The sequence below is a fragment of the Elephas maximus genome, chromosome 19 (assembly GCF_024166365.1).
Source record: "Elephas maximus indicus isolate mEleMax1 chromosome 19, mEleMax1 primary haplotype, whole genome shotgun sequence".
NCBI lineage: Eukaryota > Metazoa > Chordata > Mammalia > Proboscidea > Elephantidae > Elephas > Elephas maximus.
Window position 1 is genome coordinate 55,729,314 of NC_064837.1, and position 17,840 is coordinate 55,747,153.

The 17,840-nt window shown below is 40.0% G+C and overlaps 1 protein-coding gene across 2 annotated transcripts in view; it reads left to right on the forward strand.

Moving 5' to 3' along the window:
* The window catches only part of CEP95 (centrosomal protein 95), a 30,103-nt gene that overhangs the window by 11,909 nt on the left and 354 nt on the right, over nt 1-17,840 (forward strand). Inside the window, exons 7-20 of one of the 2 annotated variants that reach the window (XR_007514232.1) lie at nt 1,160-1,285; nt 1,962-2,155; nt 3,565-3,677; nt 3,862-3,991; nt 4,779-4,953; nt 8,060-8,199; nt 8,983-9,079; nt 10,350-10,487; nt 11,278-11,447; nt 11,564-11,638; nt 13,225-13,377; nt 14,615-14,761; nt 15,054-15,125; nt 15,394-16,194. Coding sequence is in view for 1 of the 2 variants with exons in the window: in XM_049861469.1 (XP_049717426.1) it covers nt 1,160-1,285; nt 1,962-2,155; nt 3,565-3,677; nt 3,862-3,991; nt 4,779-4,953; nt 8,060-8,199; nt 8,983-9,079; nt 10,350-10,487; nt 11,278-11,447; nt 11,564-11,638; nt 13,225-13,377; nt 14,615-14,761; nt 15,054-15,125; nt 15,394-15,570 (1,907 nt within the window). In the remaining variant the exon portion in view is untranslated. Of the gene's footprint in view, nt 1-1,159; nt 1,286-1,961; nt 2,156-3,564; nt 3,678-3,861; nt 3,992-4,778; nt 4,954-8,059; nt 8,200-8,982; nt 9,080-10,349; nt 10,488-11,277; nt 11,448-11,563; nt 11,639-13,224; nt 13,378-14,614; nt 14,762-15,053; nt 15,126-15,393; nt 17,800-17,840 lie in introns of those variants that run through there. The other variant, XM_049861469.1, reaches the window with a different exon arrangement.

Genomic DNA, 17,840 nt, shown 5'->3' on the forward strand with positions numbered 1-17,840 from the left:
TTACAGTTTGTCTGTTTCGTAAACTGAGTTCCAGGGACAGAAGGCACGTCATCTTCATTTAGCAAATGTTTATTGGACGCCTTCACTGTGCCAGGCAGTAGTGAACAAAGTAGTCACAAATCCCTGTCCTTGTGGAGCTTATGTCTAGTTATGGAGGCTGTCAAATAAACAAGATGAATAAGTGAAATTACTTGTCTTAGTATCCCCCAGATGTTTAAGTGGAAGAATGAGAATGCAAGTGTAGAATTAAGTACATTAAATTGAGAATCAAGTAGCCTGCATTCTCACCCAGACACTGCTACTGGCTGTGTGACTTTAGACAGGCCCTTTTCTGAGCCCCAGTTTCTCCAAGTGCAAAATAGAGAATTGGGCTAAGTCATCTCTGAAATCTCTTTCAGCATTAATGCACTGATTCCAAGGAATAGATGCTGCCTTCTATGGAATTAGGTCCAAAAACTTAAGTCAGACCTTAGACCAAAGACACAGTTTGCCATCGGGATAGGCACAGTAACGGAGTAAATCAGAGTCAAGTAATACAAGAAGGAACAGTCTGGTGGATTGATGGGAAAGAAAGGGAAGGTGATTTTAGGAATGGTGTTCTGCGATTCCAACTGCCATGTATAAAGGTGTGACCATTTAAGTAAATTCTCCGACAAGGTAGAAGGAACTGTGTTTAAAAGTAATGTGATTAAGGCAAAGGAGAAAAGGATGAGAGCGAAGCCAGAGTAAGGTGTTTATAAAGGCTTATGATAGCCTCCCCTTTTACTTTTGGATTTGAGACATCAGATCTCTCCATCATGCATATTCACAGGCATCTCATTTAGGCCTCAATTTCTGGACTATAAATCTTTGACTGTAGTACCAGTCAAGACTCCTAGTTCAGGAATCTCTGGCACCTATTTTTCCTAAAGCAAAGTGGTGAAAGATGGTGTAAAACATTGCTTTTAATTTGTGTAAATGATCCTGGGCTGGAGAAGTGCGCACCTTGCTGATAGTTATTAAAAGGAATAGTATTGCAAGCAATCTGACCAACATAGCTCTATAATTAGATCATTCCTGAAATTTTTATTCTCTGAGTTCAAAACTCTAGGTTTCCATTTAAACATTCAGCAGACTATTTTGATAATTAAAAAAAAAATTTATCGTTAATATTTTCTAGGTGCCCAGGATTCTAACGAAATGCAATCTAAAAAAGCCACAACCTCACCAAGTTCTAAATCCCGTGAAGAAGTGTTGAACCCTTCTAGTATTTTGTCCGGCAGCAGGACAGCCTTTGTTGAAGACAGTGAGTAGTACTGGGTGATTAGTTCTTGAGACTATTGCTTGAGTTGGGTACAATAGTTCCTGGGACAATTACTATTGCTATTAGTTTTTTTACTTTTGCTGCTCTCTACTTGTATGTGACTCTCTTGGTTTTACATGGCCATATTTGTAAATGTTTGCTATTAATTAGTACCCCTGATCCCTGCTTGAGGATAATAAGAGTCTCTGATACATTAGTGTATTGGTAGTCTTCAAGTTATTAGTGAGTGACAAAATGTAGTAACTTGGAAAAATACTCCTTTTTACTTATTCATGGAAAATGTTCCTTCTTGTCATCTCTGGCATTCTCATGTGGTAGCATTACATAAAATCATTTTCCTACGTATGGCTGAACCGTCATTCACATAGCCATTCTTCAGGCTGTTTAGGTAGCTTCCAATTCTGCATTCTTTTGATAACTTTTCAGGGAACGTTTTTATGATAGTAATGTTAGAATCACATTCTTCTTGATTTCATTATACCTATACTTCTTCACTAAGGATGAGTTCCTGGTTTAATTGTTTTTTGACTATTTTTAAATCAAGTTTAAAATATACTTCTAAGTAGTGTGTGTGAACATGTTTGTGTTAATATGCATATATACGTGATTTATTTCTTAAAAGTTTCACTGTAACGTCCAATTTAATTTGTTCTGTTAGTGGAAATTCCTTCCGTGAGTATGACTTCAAGTGCCAGGAAGCTAGGAGAGCCTATTCGGTCAGCCATTCCTTTACATCCACCCTACCACCCATCAGAGTCTCGAGCACCCTGCCCCATAGGAAAGGAATACTTGCGTGCCACTCACTGCTCCTCTGCCATGAATTCTACTGGAGAGCCCACGACATTTTCTGCGGTAAATGGAAAAGCTTGCTTTTAATTGGATAGAAGTCTTATGTATTTAAAGAGGTCTCTGTGAGAAGAGCAGTCAACAGTATTCCATTAATTAAAGCACTGTACTTCTTAAAATCACCTCTGCATACACCTGCTTGTTCTCGTTCTAGGAAGATGGGAATGACTCTGGATGAATACTCTTTTCCTTTCCTGTGGGGAAACTGATACAGACAGGTTAAATATCTTGCCTGAGGTCACACAGTTATTGTAGAGCCAGGATTTGAACTCAAGGCTCTGGCTCTGGCTTCAGAACCCATGTTGTTGTCCTTAATCAAATAATTAAAAAAAAATTTTTTTTTTTTTAAGCAAGTGTGGGGAAGAAACTAAGACCCCCTCATCTAGAATTAACCACTGGTACTCTCTCAGCCTCTTTGCCTCTACTATTCTTTGAAAAAATATTCCCTTTTTATATAGTCATCCTGTCCCCCATCTTTCCAGAAAGAACAGCTTTTTATATATAAAATCAAACAGTGCAGTAAAAATGCAAAGGTGAAATAAGCTTCATTAGCATTAGGTGACCATCATTCTAAACATTCTGTGCATATGTCAGATAGGTGGGAGAGCAGATAAGAGAGAAATGGGATCACAGGATAATGGTTACCTTGACAGGTGCTAGGGGGATGGTGGGTGGGCTTTTGAATTGCTGCTAGAGTTCTATTTCTTGACTAGTTGGCAGTTAAATGGGAGTGTTCACTTTGAAATAATTCACTGAGCTTTATTCTTAACTTTCAATAAAAAGTTTTTTTTAATGAGATATTATAGTTGTTATTTACTGAAAAGTATTAAATTTATTTTTACTTGAGTAGAAGAAAAAGATTCAAAGTAAAATGGAAGAGATCTTTACACATTAAATATTTCTTCACCACAAGAAACATTTCCCAAAGATTCCATAGTCTAAGGTTAAGAAAATAAATTATTAAAAATGTTAAAGAGCTTATACTCATTTTTGGGAGGTTTCTTTAACTGTTTCAATTTTAGGCCATCTGCTGACCTGTTGATAGGAAAGATAATGACATGAATACTTCGCACCCGTGATTTAATCATTTGTTTCATTGTCCAGGTGTAGTTGTAACCTCTGACTTTTATGTTTGAGAACATCTGCCTCTATGTTTCAAGAATGGTATCTTGACTTGTTATACTCTTCCTGAGCCACACTTTTTCTCTCAGCACAAGTTTGTAGACATTGCACCATTCCTTTGGCACTGGGTGTCAGTGGGGTATTTTGAAAAGCACATTTAAAAACAAAACATGGAGAATGAAGGAACCTAGCTTTGTGCCATAAATACACATACACACACACCCCTGAAAGTTCTTACTTTTATGTGTCGTCTTTATAGCTTTTTCAAATCAACTTTTTTCTGTTTTTAATAGGAACCAGATGATAGCATTTTCTCAACTTCCAAGTTGCCTAAAAATAGCAAACAGGAAGTATGCTCAGCTCAGGTCCAAGACCCCAGAACAGGGGGGCTTCCCAAAGGAAAAAGGTAACATTACTGTAGACTTCAGTGTTTACAATCCGCCTGCAAAGGGCTTGCTAGAGTAAAGGGTGTATTCTCCAATTTTAAGCTGCAAAAACCAGTATGGAATATTCTTTAAAGCATGTATTGCAGTTGTTTTGAACTGTGCAAACTTAGGGACTTAAATAGCACATGGTCACTTTCATTACAGATATGAAAACAGATCTACAGTTTCATCCTGGGACTCACCTTTTCCCCGGAGGCTGAGAAGGACGTTAACGGAACAAGAGCTGCACGCCGTGTCGGAGAAACTCTCTCAGCGGCTCTCTGAACTAGACTGGGTAAGTCTCGTTTTTTTATCAATATTGAGATTCCTGTGGGATGGTGAGCATTTAAATGATCCCCAGCTGAAGGTGAAAGCTCAGCTTAGGGCATTGGAAAATGAGTTGTGTCTTAGGTACTGGGGAAATAGTCCACAAGTCAAGCAGGTAGGACATGGTGTGAACAACGATCTCCAGCTAGTCGTGATGCAACCAAATCTGGTACACATATATCCCAACTACTGAATTCTGATGAAAACCAGCTTAATCATTTAATGTAAATGTTTACATTAAACAGTTCATCTTTAGATATATCTACGTAGTCTCCCTTTGTCACTAAAGACAGATCAGGTATAAAATGAGGTAGATGGATCACTGATTTTCACAAAATACAGTATTAGTTTTGGGGTATCATTGAATAAATGTATTGAATACCTATATGACTTACTCTAAAGTTGATTGAGACTGAATAGTCAGTATCACTGGTATAAGCCAAAAACTAAACCCACTGCCATCTAGTCAATTCCAACTCATAGCAGCCCTATAGGACAGAGTAGAACTGCCCCATAGGGTTTCCAAGGAGCGGCTGATAGATTTGAGCTGCTGACCTTTTGGTTAGCAGCCAAACTCTTAATCACTACACCACCCGCCACCAGGGTTTCCAGCATTGATATACACCCTTTAAAAACTGAATATGCATGTTATTAGCATCTAATTTTTACAAGAAGCTCTTTAAAGATTATATCTGTCTGCTACCAACTTGCATTCCGAAGTCACTGAAATATGTTGGAAATAATTTCCTTAACAGATGTTAAAAAGTGCCCTGGGTGATCGAATTAAAGAAAAGACTGAACAGGAAGAAGGGGATGCAGGTGCTGGGAATGAAGAGGTGGAGAATGAAGAGGTGGAGAGTGGAAATGCTGAGACACTGTCTCAGTACAGTGACAGCATCATGGAGTATGGGCCAAAGAAGCTAAGGCCAGGTACTTATCCCAGAGACATTTACCCCAGGTACTTATCCCAGAGACACTTAGTCTGGCGAAGGATGTGGTAGATGTGGCCCATTTAGTCCTTTGGACTAATCTTCCCCTTGTATGTTTAGTTTTCTTCATTTTTACTTGCTCCTGAAGGGGTGAGACCAGTGGAGTATAAGTCTTAGATGGCTGTTTACAGGCTTTTAAGACCCCAGATGCTGCTCACCAAAGCAGAATGTAGAGGCATTTTCTTTATAAACTGTGTTATGTCAGGTAAGCTAGATATTCCCTGAGACCATGGTCCCCACAGCCCTCAGCCCAGTAATTCAGTCTCTCAGGGAGTTTTGATGTGTCTGTGGAGCTTCCATGACCTTGCCTTGGACAAGGTACTTATCCCAGAGACACTTATCCCACAGAGATTTAGAATGCGGACATCCAAGTGAACTACCTAGGCAGTTCTGCTCGTTTTTAATGCATTCATTTTTTTCTCACTTTAAATATTTCAGAGATATATAAAAGGACCAAAAAATAATTTCAAACACTTGTATCTCCACCATCTAGAAGTGGCAGATGTTAAGAGCTACATTTGCTTTAGACCTTTTGTGTTTAAGAAATAAGACTTGAAATCCTTTCTGTCCTCCCCAGTCGTTCTTTTCCCCCCTCATTGAGACTATTATCTCAAAGTTGGTGTTTTTTTCTCTTATCTCAGTTTTATACTTCAACAGTTTAAATATTAATAGTCTAAATATGCTGTTGTTTTAAAAATTTACATAGATAGTATATATTTTATTCTGCAACTTGCTTTTTTCTGTTACTATTGTTTTTTAAATCTGTGTTGATACTTACAGATTCAGTACAATCATTTTTTTTTATTATGCTTTAGATAGAGGTTTACAGAACTAGCGTCTCATTAAACAGTACACATACTGTTTTATGAAATTGGTTAACAACCTCACAACATGTCAACACTCTCCCTTCTCAGCCTTGGGTTCCCTATCACCAACCAGCTTTCCTGTCCCCTCCTGCCGTGTAGTCCTTGCCCCTGGGCTGTTGTGCCCCTTTAGTCTTGTTTCGTTTTATGGGCCTGTCTAATCGTTGGCTGAAGGGTAAACCTCAGGAGCAACTTAATTACTCAGCTAAAGGCCATCCGGGGGCTATACTCTCGGGGTTTCTCCAGTCTTTTGTCAGGACAGCAAGTGGTCTTTGTGAGTTAGAATTTTCTACATTTTTCTCCAGCTCTGTCCAGCACCCTCTATTGTGATCCCTGTCAGAGCAGTCCATGCTGGTAGCCAGGGACCATCTAGCTGTACTGGAGGCCATGGTAGATGTGGTCCATATAATCCTTTGGACTAATCTTCCGCTTGTATGTTCAGTTTTCTTCATTTTTACTTGCTCCTGAAGGGATGAGACCAGTGGAGTATCCTAGATGGCCACTCACAGGGTTTTAAGACCCCAGACACTACTCGCCAAAGTAGAACGTAGAACATTTTTTTCATAAACTATGTTATGCTGATTGAGCTGGATGTTCCCCCAGACCATGATCCCCACAGCCCTCAGCCCAGCAATTTGGTATCTCAGGGAGTTTGGATGTGTCTGTGGAGCTTCCGTGTCCTTGATTTGGACAAGTTTTGTTGGCTTCACCAGTATTGTTTCAGTACATTGATTTTGATGCCTTTGAACTGTGGTGTTGGCGAAGAATATTGAATATACCATGGACTTCCAAAAGAATGAACAAATCTGTCTTGGAAGAAGTACAGCCAGAATCCTTAGAAGCAAGGATGGTGAGACTGCATCTTACATACTTTGGACATGTTGTCAGGAAGAATCAGTCCCTAGAGAAGCACATCATGCTTGGTAAAGTACAGGGTCAGTGGAAAAGAGGAAGACCCTCAATGAGATGGATTGACACAGTGGCTGCAACAATGGGCTCAAGCATAACAGCAATAGTAAGGATGGTGCAGGACCAGGCACTGTTTTGTTCTGTTGTGCACAGGGTTGCTATGAGTCAGTACCAAGTCGACGGCACCTAACAACAACAACAAATGTTGATTTTAACTGCTGTGTGACAGTCTGTACGATGTACTCCATCACATGAGTAGGTACATATACCACTATCTGTCCATTCCTTTGTTGATGGACATTTAAATCATTTCCATTTTTTGTAAACAATTTTGCAGTGAACAGCCTGTAACATGTGCAGGAGTTTCTGTAGCATCTACATCTAGCAGAATGCTGAATCACGGGGTTGACACTTTCTCAGTATTGCCAAATTGCTCGCCAGAGTGCTTGTGCCAGTTTGTACTCAGATTAGCAGTGCGTGACAGCTTCTCCTTTGCCACATCCTTGCAATATTTGCTGCTGTTTGGTCTTTTGTTCAAACTCAAACAATTGTCTTGTACCCACTAAAATTGTGCACTTTTTCTCTACCTTGGGCATCCCTTGTTTCTCTAGAAATAGTCTGTTTCTTAATCTAAAACTAACTTTTTCAGTTGTTTTTTGCTCCCTCAGGAATACTGTCTTTCCGCCTCTCAACTGTTCCATCTCTCTTCCCTTCAAAGCTTGACTTGGCTAATCTCTAGGAAGATTAACCTTATTGTACACACACACACATAACATCTGGTTTCAAAAACACATTTTAAGTTAAAATTCTATTTTCATTGGGCCTTCAGTTACTAAAGAATACCTTATGGGTTTAGTTAAAATGCCATAAAAACAAACATGTATCATTTAAAAGATTATGCAAGTCAGTTTTCTTAATAACTTAAAATTTAAAATGAATGTGAAAGACTTACAAGAACGAGAAAGGAAAAATAAAAGCCGTCAAGGAAAATTTGAATCTTCCGGGAAAATTTATTCAGAAAGTTACCAAACTAGTTTTTTTGGCTCTATTTTCAACCCGAAGTTGAATACAGAACCTACTTCTTTGAAACAGTACACGGGTGTGCATTTGCCTGTTTAGTTGGTGTGACTAAACATACAAGTTAGTTACAGGAGGAAATACATTTAGCACACCCACTCTTCGGTCTCCTGTATTTGTTAAAAACCAACTATTTGGTTTCTAACTGAACATTTCTGGCTTTCAGGGATCAATGATTTATGTCCCTCTGTGTTGCAGGACTTGCCATGCCTAGAAAGCCACCCTACAGGTCCCACTCACTCTCTCCTTCTCCAGTGAACAAACACAAACCACGCCATATGGAGAGAACAAAGCAACGAAAATTAAAAGAAACAGATATGCGCCGATTCCGAGCAAAGGTACCATCCCCAACTCTTGACTACTGTTGGGCAGCAGGCAATACCAGCTGCCCCCAGCCAGATGCTACAGTGAACATGCTGTTGAGTAAAGGCTTACGATCCATCTAGTATTGTGCCGAGTGGATGATAGAGAATTCTGTGACATACCTTTTGCCCTTCCATCAGGGGACATAAAATTTCCACTCATGAAACTGTAAGAAAATAACTTGGTCCAGTGAATTAAGAAAAACGAGATCAGGGTGGGTTGGTATTTTCAGAGAAAACTTTAGAGGTGAAAGGAATTTGATATGGGTTAAATATGATAATCCACATGACTTACAGATAAGATGAGAAAGTACCCAAACAGACATGAGTAGAAGTGGTTAGGATTCAGCAAGGAGACTGGTATGATTACCAAGGAAGACTTCCTGCTGTGGGACAGGAATGCAGAAACATAGCATGAATTTAGAACACTTAATTTGCTATAGCATGCTTTATAATGGAAAACGGAAACTAATTCAGATGTCTTCTAGAAATATGTAACTTCCACTCAGCGTGTAACTTCAACTTGGGAGTCAAAATAATGATAAAAACTGGTAGAACAGAAATTAATGCACTTAAAATTTCATTTTATGCCCCAGTTACGTCTTTGTTAAAATTATGTTTATGTTAAGGAGCTTGAAAGGAGCTAAAAAAAAAAAAAGTGAATAAGCTCAATATCGCAGGGATGGCAGGCTCTTAGGTGAATTTTTTATTTCATTTGTAAATGTTTTTAATAATATCATATGACCTTTTCTCCTCTAGGCAATAAGTGAAGCATTTGAAACGGAACTAAGAAGAAATAAAGTTCAAGAGAATACTGGACCGCTAAGGATAAATGACAAGCAGGAGGAAACAGTGGGTAAAAGTCTCCACTATAATAAATGCCATTTGATCAGATCAGTGGGAAGTAGAGATGATCTTTTTGAAAGGAAAAATGAACCAACAGGCCTTAATCATTAGCTCCTTAAGAAAAGGCAGGATTTCACAGTGTAGGACTTTGAACTCATTCTTAGAGTAGCCAGGGTTCTCAAATATGTCAAGAAAAACTAGCATTTTCCCTCCCCACCTAAAACTTCCATCAGTTTTAAGGATTTCTGTTGCTTAGTTCACCAAGGGTTTTAAAATAGTCTAGGCTGACAGAGTTAAGAGAAGACGCTAGAAAATCCCAGTTGCTCTGTACCTGGTTATAAGAAACCCAAAGTGTAAATTTTCATTGCTTTTCAAAAGGGTGGTTATGGAAATTCGGTGAAGCCATGGGAAATATGCTTATTCTAAAGTGTTAATGAACAAAATAGAGTATAAGATTTAGTATGGTTACAACTAAGCATTGTTTTAAGAATCTGCTAACCTACCAGGAAAAAGCTGACAAAGCACCAAGTACATCAGAACATTCATCGTGGTTATATTTAGGGTCTGGGACTATGGCGACTATGAAACTTGAAAAAGATTGTGTTTTCAAATTCTGAGATGGCAGAGACTAAAGGGTGCTTTAATTTTATTATTATTATTTTTTTAATATGTGCCATTTTATTTTTTTTAAAATATTTTATTGTTTTAGGTGGAAGTTTACATAGCAAATTAGGTTCCCATTTAAGAATTTTTACACAACTTGTTCCATGACATTGGTTTTTCACAATGTGTCAACATTCTATTTCCATTCTTTTTGTTCTGTTTCCATTGATCTAGCTTCCCTGCCCCTCATTAGCATCTCACCCTTGTTTTAGGATGAATGTTGACCATTTGGTCTCATAGAGTTGATTATTTAAGGGAGCACAGTACTCAAGGGTGATACTGTTTATTTTCGAAGCCAGTCTGTCGTTTGAATGAAAGGTGACCACCAGGCTTCAATTCCAAGTTCAGAGAGTATTTTAGAGTAATAGTCTCAGGGTTCTTCTAGTCTATCTCAGAGCAGTAAGTCTGGCCTTTTTCGGGAATTTGAGTTTTGTTCTGCATTTTTCTTCCTTTCTCTCCAGGACCAAAGGATGCTTTTAACTTCCTTGAATATTAACCAGCTTTTAGAAATCTGAAGTTAGATGGTTTGGCTGGGGATCAGTTACCCATTTTTGTTACTATTTAAGATGATGTGTGAGTGATTAGACCTCTCTCATTCCTATTTTGTTCTGTATCAGCTTCTAAGGAAAAAATACACAGAGAAACCGTTCATAAAGGAACGTCAAAACCTTGTCAGCCTTGGAAGATTTACTCCAGAAAAACCACAGCTCCAAGTCCAAGAGGTGGCTTCCCAAAACCAAATAAAGAAATTCCAAGTAAGAACCACAAAATTGTCCTTTATGGAAAACTGGCAATATTTGAAAGTATGTGCTACACTCCAAGGACACAGCACTGAAAACCAACATGCACGTTAGCTAGAGAACGTTCCCTCTTTTATCACTGCCATATGGCTGGATTTCTGTAAAGACAGGGAAAAGTCTTCCATGAGGCAGTACCTCAGGGAGCCTTATATGTTGGCACCAAAGAAATGCCAGGCCCACCACCTGCTGCTCTGGCGATAACCTCCCTGTTTTCACTCACTCTGGCCGCCTTTATTTCTGGGAAGTTGATAGAACAAACAGGATGCTCCAAGGCAAGCAGATGGCTTGTCCAGCTCCTGTTGTATTGACAGTTGGTGCCAGTAAGTGTTAAGAGTTCCATTACAGGGAGAACCAGGCCACATGAAATGCCAGGCTGCTGGCTTACCAACTACATCCCATTAGACAGAGGCTTTTTATTCTAAGTACATCCTACCAAGAGGGCTGAGGAGTCTTCCGTTTTACAACACAGCGCCTCCATCCACAGGCACTGAGGCAGCCAGGCAGTTCGGATGGACTTCACTACACCACGTGTCATCAGTTGGAACTATTGAGCTTTATTTTCATCCTTACTAGTAGTAACTGGCTTACTCCGATCAAAGAAGGAATGCAAAAATAAAACATTTAGAATTGTTCTTCTCAGAGACAGAACCACATCACTCAGATAAGCTTTGTTCTACCAGGAAGGTGGGATAAGAGCTCTTGTGAAAAGCTGCTGGCAGGTTTAGCATCTCATTTTACTTTGCAGTGAAAGTAAACGAACAGAGCCTCCTGCCCCTGATGCTGGAGCAGTTTCCATTTCTCTATATTTCTGGGCAAACACTAAGCAAAATGTGGAAACAGCAAATTGCACAGGTTGAACAGATTAAAAAAGATGCATATGGAGAAAATCGATCAAAGAAGAAACTCCAGGATGATGTAAGTTACTCTCAATATTCAGATAAGTAGGAGTCTAAACCAGAAAGGGGGCGCTCATCCTTGAGAATCTCGCAAACAGCATCGTTAACCTGCTTCCTTGTGTGTCCCCCTTACAGATAGAAGAAGCCTTAAGAAGGCATGATCTCCTTACCGCACTCGTCAAGAAAGAATGTGAACATAACAAGAGACTGGTATGTCAAGAGCAAGTTGGTGTTATAATTTTGCATTTATAAGTTATTATCTTGCTTAATTGTACCAGCTAGACAGTAGTCTCAGTCTTTTCTCTAACACTTGCCTGAGGAAGCATCTAGGGCTTTCAAAAATTCGTGAAGAGGAAGGTGCTCGGTGCTATATAGATACGGTTTCATTTAGTCTTTATAGTAACATAGTGGAGTGGATGTTTCCTAGGAAATGAAGAACCTGAGCCTGTGAGGTGTGAAAACAATCTGCTACAGGTCCCACTGTAAGTAAGGAGCAAGGTTGAGTTTTTAATTCAGGTCTGCCTCTGAGCCTCGATAGAGCTCTCAAGGTGCCAGGTGGTTGTAACTTAGTGTTTTTTGCCCTGCCCCATCTTTCTGAGGTTCCAAGTAGAGAGCTGCGTAGTTTACCAGCCTCCATTTTAACTTTGAGGGCATTGGTGACTTGGTGGTAACTTTTGCCTTCCATGCAGGAGACGTGGCTTTGAGTCCCAGACAGTGCACGTCATGTGCAGCCACCACCTGTCTTGTCGGTGGAGGCTTGCATGTTGCTATGGTGTTGAACAGATGTCCGCAGAGCTTCCAGACTAATGTGGACTAGCAAGAAAGGTCTGGCAATCTACATGTGAAAATCAGCCAGTAAAAACACTCTGAATCACAACAGTCCAATCCTCAAGATGGCACAGGACCAGGGCCAATTCGACAACAGCTAACAGTTATAATTTGGATTGGGAATTGTACTTAGCTCATTATCCTCTGTTGAATATACCGAAGGGAGAAGACAGAGGTCAGAGACCATACGGCAAAGGAAGAAATTTAGAAACCTTTGGTTGACTGTGAAGTAGAGGGAAGCCATGAGAACTATAATTCTAAACAATTACAGAGAAATAAGGGGAAGCCATCTCCAGAACACATGTGATACTTTGATAGGGGGAGAAGAAAACAAATATTTCAATACCTAATTGAAGGTTTTGTGTACATGACCTCGTTGCATCCTCACTACTTTACAGGTATTGTCCAGTTTCATAAGGAAGAGAATTCGAAAGTTTATAAGCCCCCTTCCCAGTGGGGGAAACCTGGTGGTGTAGCGGTTAAGAGCTAAGGCTGTTAACCAAAATGTCGGCAGTTTGAATCCACCAGGCGCTCTTTAGAAACCCTATGGTGCAGTTCTACTCTGTCCTATAGGGTCACTATGGAATCGACTTGACAGCAATGGGTTTGGTTTTTGGTTCCCACTGGGGAACGGAGAAAACAATTTTCGTGTAGTCTTTAGTTTCGGCCTCATTAAATCCCTGGTGGACCAGGGAGATGAGACTCTGGAATCCGCTAGGAGTGCTCAGGATCATTGCTGCTCTCTGCAGCAGTGGGGGCTTGTTAGGGCTGCTCCTGGGACTGAGGCCCATCGAGGTGATGGACCTGCCAAAGGCTGGAGGACTTCTGGGAGCCAACAGTCTTTCACCCTCTATGCCCAAGCAGCAGGCCACTGACCCTCCAGACCCAGCATCGTGATAGGGAGTAGGGCAGATGAGAACCCTGGAGGCTGTCTTCTTCTCGTCCTTACCTCTTTTTCCCTTTCCTAGCAAGACTTCAAGGATCGCATCAACAGACAGAGGCTGACTCAATCAAAGATAAAAGAAAATCGGCAGCAGATTGTTCGTGCCCGCAAATACTATGACGATTATAGAGTTCAGTTACGTGCAAAAATGATGAGAATGCGGACCCGGGAAGAAATGGTAAATACGTTTTTTCTGTTTTTTAAAAGGTAAATTTTACTGTTTAACTTTCAGGTCCCTCCTTTGTGACTCTTCGTCATAATTTGAATCCAAAAATCCAAATTCAAGCCCTAAAATGCTGGCTCGGACTCCTTACTGGTCCACACTTCAGTTCTTACTCACAGTGCATCTCTGTCTATTCTCGAACTCTCCACTGCGCTCGTCTTAATGTGAAGCCTTAATTGGCTCTGACCACCTACACACAGGAACTTCCCAGTACAACTGCTTTAGGAGTTTGGGAGCGTGTTATGGGAGACGGGAACTTTGGATGTGATTAGATGGTTTCGGATTCACATAAAATCAGTAATGGTGGGAACAGATGTCCTGTGAGGTGTATCCACAAGGTATTTGCTATCTCAGTGTCCTGATCAAGCTGAAATGCTTCATCTTCTGGGATCCCAAACTGGCAATAAATTTCATCTCTAGAGTAAAACACTGTAGTAATTATAGCTAACTGGATGCTCTGAAGTGGGTCCTACTAGTATCCTCATTTCCAGAGGAGAAGACTCATAAGGTTTTCAGGGGCTAAGTAACTTGTTTAAGGTGGAAAACTCAGAACCCTCATAGAGGGCTACTGGGATTATAAAACAGTGCAGCTACTTGGGAAAACAGTCTGGCAGTTTCTCAAAAGGCTCAACGGTGTTACCTTACGACCCAGCAGTTCCACTTCCTAGATACACATCCACATAGAAACCTGTACGTACATGTTCATAGCAGCATCGTTCATAATAGTCAAAAAAGGAGAAACTACCCAGATGTCCCTCAGCTGATGAATGGATAAATAAAACATATACCCATACAATGGAATATTATTCAGCCATAAAAAGAAATGGAGTACTGATATATGCCGTAAAATTGATGAACCTTGAAAACTAGATCAAAGAAGCCAGAATCAAAAGACCACGTATTGTATGATTCTGTTTATATGAAATGGCCAGAACAGGTAAATCTATAGAGACAGAAATGAATTAGTGGTTGCCAGAGGCTAGAGGGAGGGGAGAATGAAAAGTGAGTGCTAATGGGTACAGGGATCCTTTTGGGGGTGATGGTTACACAACTTTGAATATACTAAAAACTACCGTATCAATAAAGCTGTTATTAAAAAGATTTTGTGAAATACAATCAGTATGTATCTCTAGTTGGGCAAAATGATTATATTCCTCAGTAACATAGCTTTGTTTTTATGATTAAATAACAGCTATTTAAGAAACTATTTGAAGAAGGTTTAGAAATTCAGAAGCAAAGATTACGGGACCTGAGAAACTATGCTAAAGAAAAGCGAGATGAACAGAAGAGACAGCACCAGAATGAACTGGATTCAATGGAGAACTACTATAAAGACCAGGTGGGCTCACCCGCTTTACATTTTCACATGCTTAATCCTGACCACCTGCGTCAAAAGCCAACTTTGTTGAACAATGAAAAGTCCACTCAGAATTTTGCACTATAGGTAGACTGATCTCAATTTAAAGGCTGAGATTTACCATAAAATAAGCTAGTGCTTGACCGAAGTACAGAATCCATATTGCCCTACCTCCTTAAAATAAAGATTTTAAGCCTATGAGTGTTACGTGTAAGATTTATTACACTTGGACTACAAATACTAAGATTTGCTTTTTTTTCTTTCCTGTAAACAGTTTTCTTTGCTGGCAGATGCCATATCACAAGAACGTCAAGAGCTCAAAACCAGAGAGAAATCCCAGGCCCAGGTAATAATTAACAAGATAACAAATTATTTACATTTTCAGGAAATGGAAAACTGTTATTATTCCTTCTCAGGGGAGTGGAGAGAATACTAACTAAAAAAACCCATCCATGATCTAAGACATTTATCCTGTGATTTTACCTGTTCAGTCCTCTGTAAAAGCTGCTAAATTAAAATTATTGGTGGGGCTCCATGAGCAGAAAGGTGAGAGGGAATAAAAACATAGAGGGCCTGGATGAATGAATTGCAGGATGATGTGACTTCTCTTTTAGACATTACGTAAGATGAAGAGGGAGCTGAGATCTAAGATGGAGAAGGAAATTCAGCAGCTGCAGAACATGATAACACAGAACGACGAGGATACTTTCTTCCGGGAACTGGAAGCTGAGCGCTTCAAATCTTGGCTTCAGCTGGCTTCCTTTCAGTACAGTAAAAACCCCTTACTGTGAAGCCGGACTTCACAAAATGAAGTTTCTGGAGGCCCTTACCAGAGCAGAGCTAGAATTGAGCCAGTAAACAGTCTAAACCAGAAAAATCATTTTGAAATGCCTTATCTATGTATTCATTCCAGTACTTTTTATGAAATGATTTTTTAAATAAAAGCTGTTTTCTTAAAGTTACTGCTTTTGAATTTGTAACCTAAAACCTTAAAGGGGGGAACAGAGGTACACATTTTTCATTAGTCAGATCTAAGTTAAAGCAGTTAACAAGCCTGTGTTGAGTAGCCAGCTCCTGAGGCCTTTTACTACTTGTAGGTCAACAAAAATGGGGGAAAAAACAGCACTTACGGACAAATAAACACCTCTAATTCATTAGCTCCCTGATTCAAACATGCTGAAACATGTTTTATCTGGTATTTCAAGCATTTCAAACCATCATCCAACTCATTTGAGAGAGGTGATTTACTTTCTTGTTCTAAAAACATCAAACTTGAACTGCCTTTAAAACTTTTTTGCCATTCTGATCTTGAGTTATTTATATCTTTTTCTTGGTTCTCCACCCTTTTACCATGCCAGCATCACAATCTTTGGAAGAAGTGAGCGGTCTGAAAAGTTGATTCTAAGACATCACAAGTACGTAAGTGGGCAGGAGAAAAGTAAATGATTCCTCACCCACCCTGTGAGCTGCGACAGGCACCTCCCCACTTCCTTCACTTATAAAACTATAAGGGAGACCAAAGTGGGGTTTTACAACTCATGTTAGAGACTAATTGATGCCCTAGATAAACCCCAGCCCAAGTAGCCATAAATGCATGCTAATTGGCAACAGCTGAGCGTATCACCTTGGCAATGCAGCCTCCTCTCCCGAAAGTAACAGATGGTAATGAGGCTGGCAACTGTGTAATGAGCGCACACGCACACACACACACAAGGAGCCTCCTGCGCTGAGGCAGGTCTGGGCTTGGGGGCCTTGCTTACGTAGGAGGCTTGATCTTGTGCCCTCATCATGACTGACTACTTTGCTGTACATGAATTAAGTTCTCAGTACCTAAGTCTGAACTTCAGCCTTTACTGAGATAGATAGAGGTTAAAAGCCCTAATTTGGAAGTTCAGTTTTCCAACAACCATCCAAAGCTCTCTCCCCATGAGCTTGTATACAGCCTGGCGTGTAGTGGAAGCACAGTAAGTATTTGTTGAATGGACAGAGAGAAAGTCTATTTACAGCAAATACCCTTTAACCAACTTTAATAGCATATGATGTATAAATGAAACCTGGGTTGTCTAGTTTGCTGTAAGTGTTAACATACGAATGTAACCCTTTTTCTGGCATAATTACCCCTTTATCCTGCTACTAAAAAAGGCCTGGTGGTGCAGTGGTTAAGCACTCCACTGCAAACTGAGAAGTTGGTGGTTCAAACCCACCAGCTGCTCTGCAGAAGGATGTGGCAGTTGGCTTCCGTAAAGATTACAGCCTAGGAAACCCTATGGCGCAGTTCTAGTCTGTCCTATAGGGTCCCTGTGAGTCGGAATCGACTCGACAGCAGTGGGTTTGGGTTTTATCCTGTTACTAGGCTCTTGGCCTGTTATATATATCCTATTGTAAGCACATGGGGTGTAAAGTACAAATAAATGCAGTCAGTAAGATGGCTAATGTTCACTATAATGAAGGGACAAGCTTTTCAGGTCACCACACAGCAGAACTTGAACCAGAGTAGTCAGAACTTTTGGGTAATTTATAAGCTATTATAATACCAAAATCTGTAATGTTCTATAACTTTACAAATTTTAGATAATAACCAGGAAACACAACCATGTGGGACAAAGCAAAAAAAAAAAAAATTTTTTTTTCAAAAGGATATAAAAATGGACACCAAGCCCACTCCTTTAACTTTTAATACACCACTATTATTAAAAATGCAAAAACCCAGTGCCATCCGCTACTACTTAAACACTGCATTTTCCCAGACATGATTCCATTCCATTGTGTACCTATATTCTGGATAAAAGGATATACAGTATTTACTCTTTCTACTCACGTAGTTAGCAGGACTCTTACCTGTTATGAGGTGTGAATCATAAACCTTAAAAACCATGATTTTACTGCTGAACGCCAACACAGAGAAGGCAAATATAAGGCCCCTGTAGTACCTTAGCTCGAGAAACCCTGGTGGCATAGTGGTCAAGAGCTACAGCTGCTAACCAAAGGGTCGGTACCTGGAATCCACTAGGCGCTCCTTAGAAACTCTATGCGGCAGTTCTGCTGTCCTGTAGGGTCACTA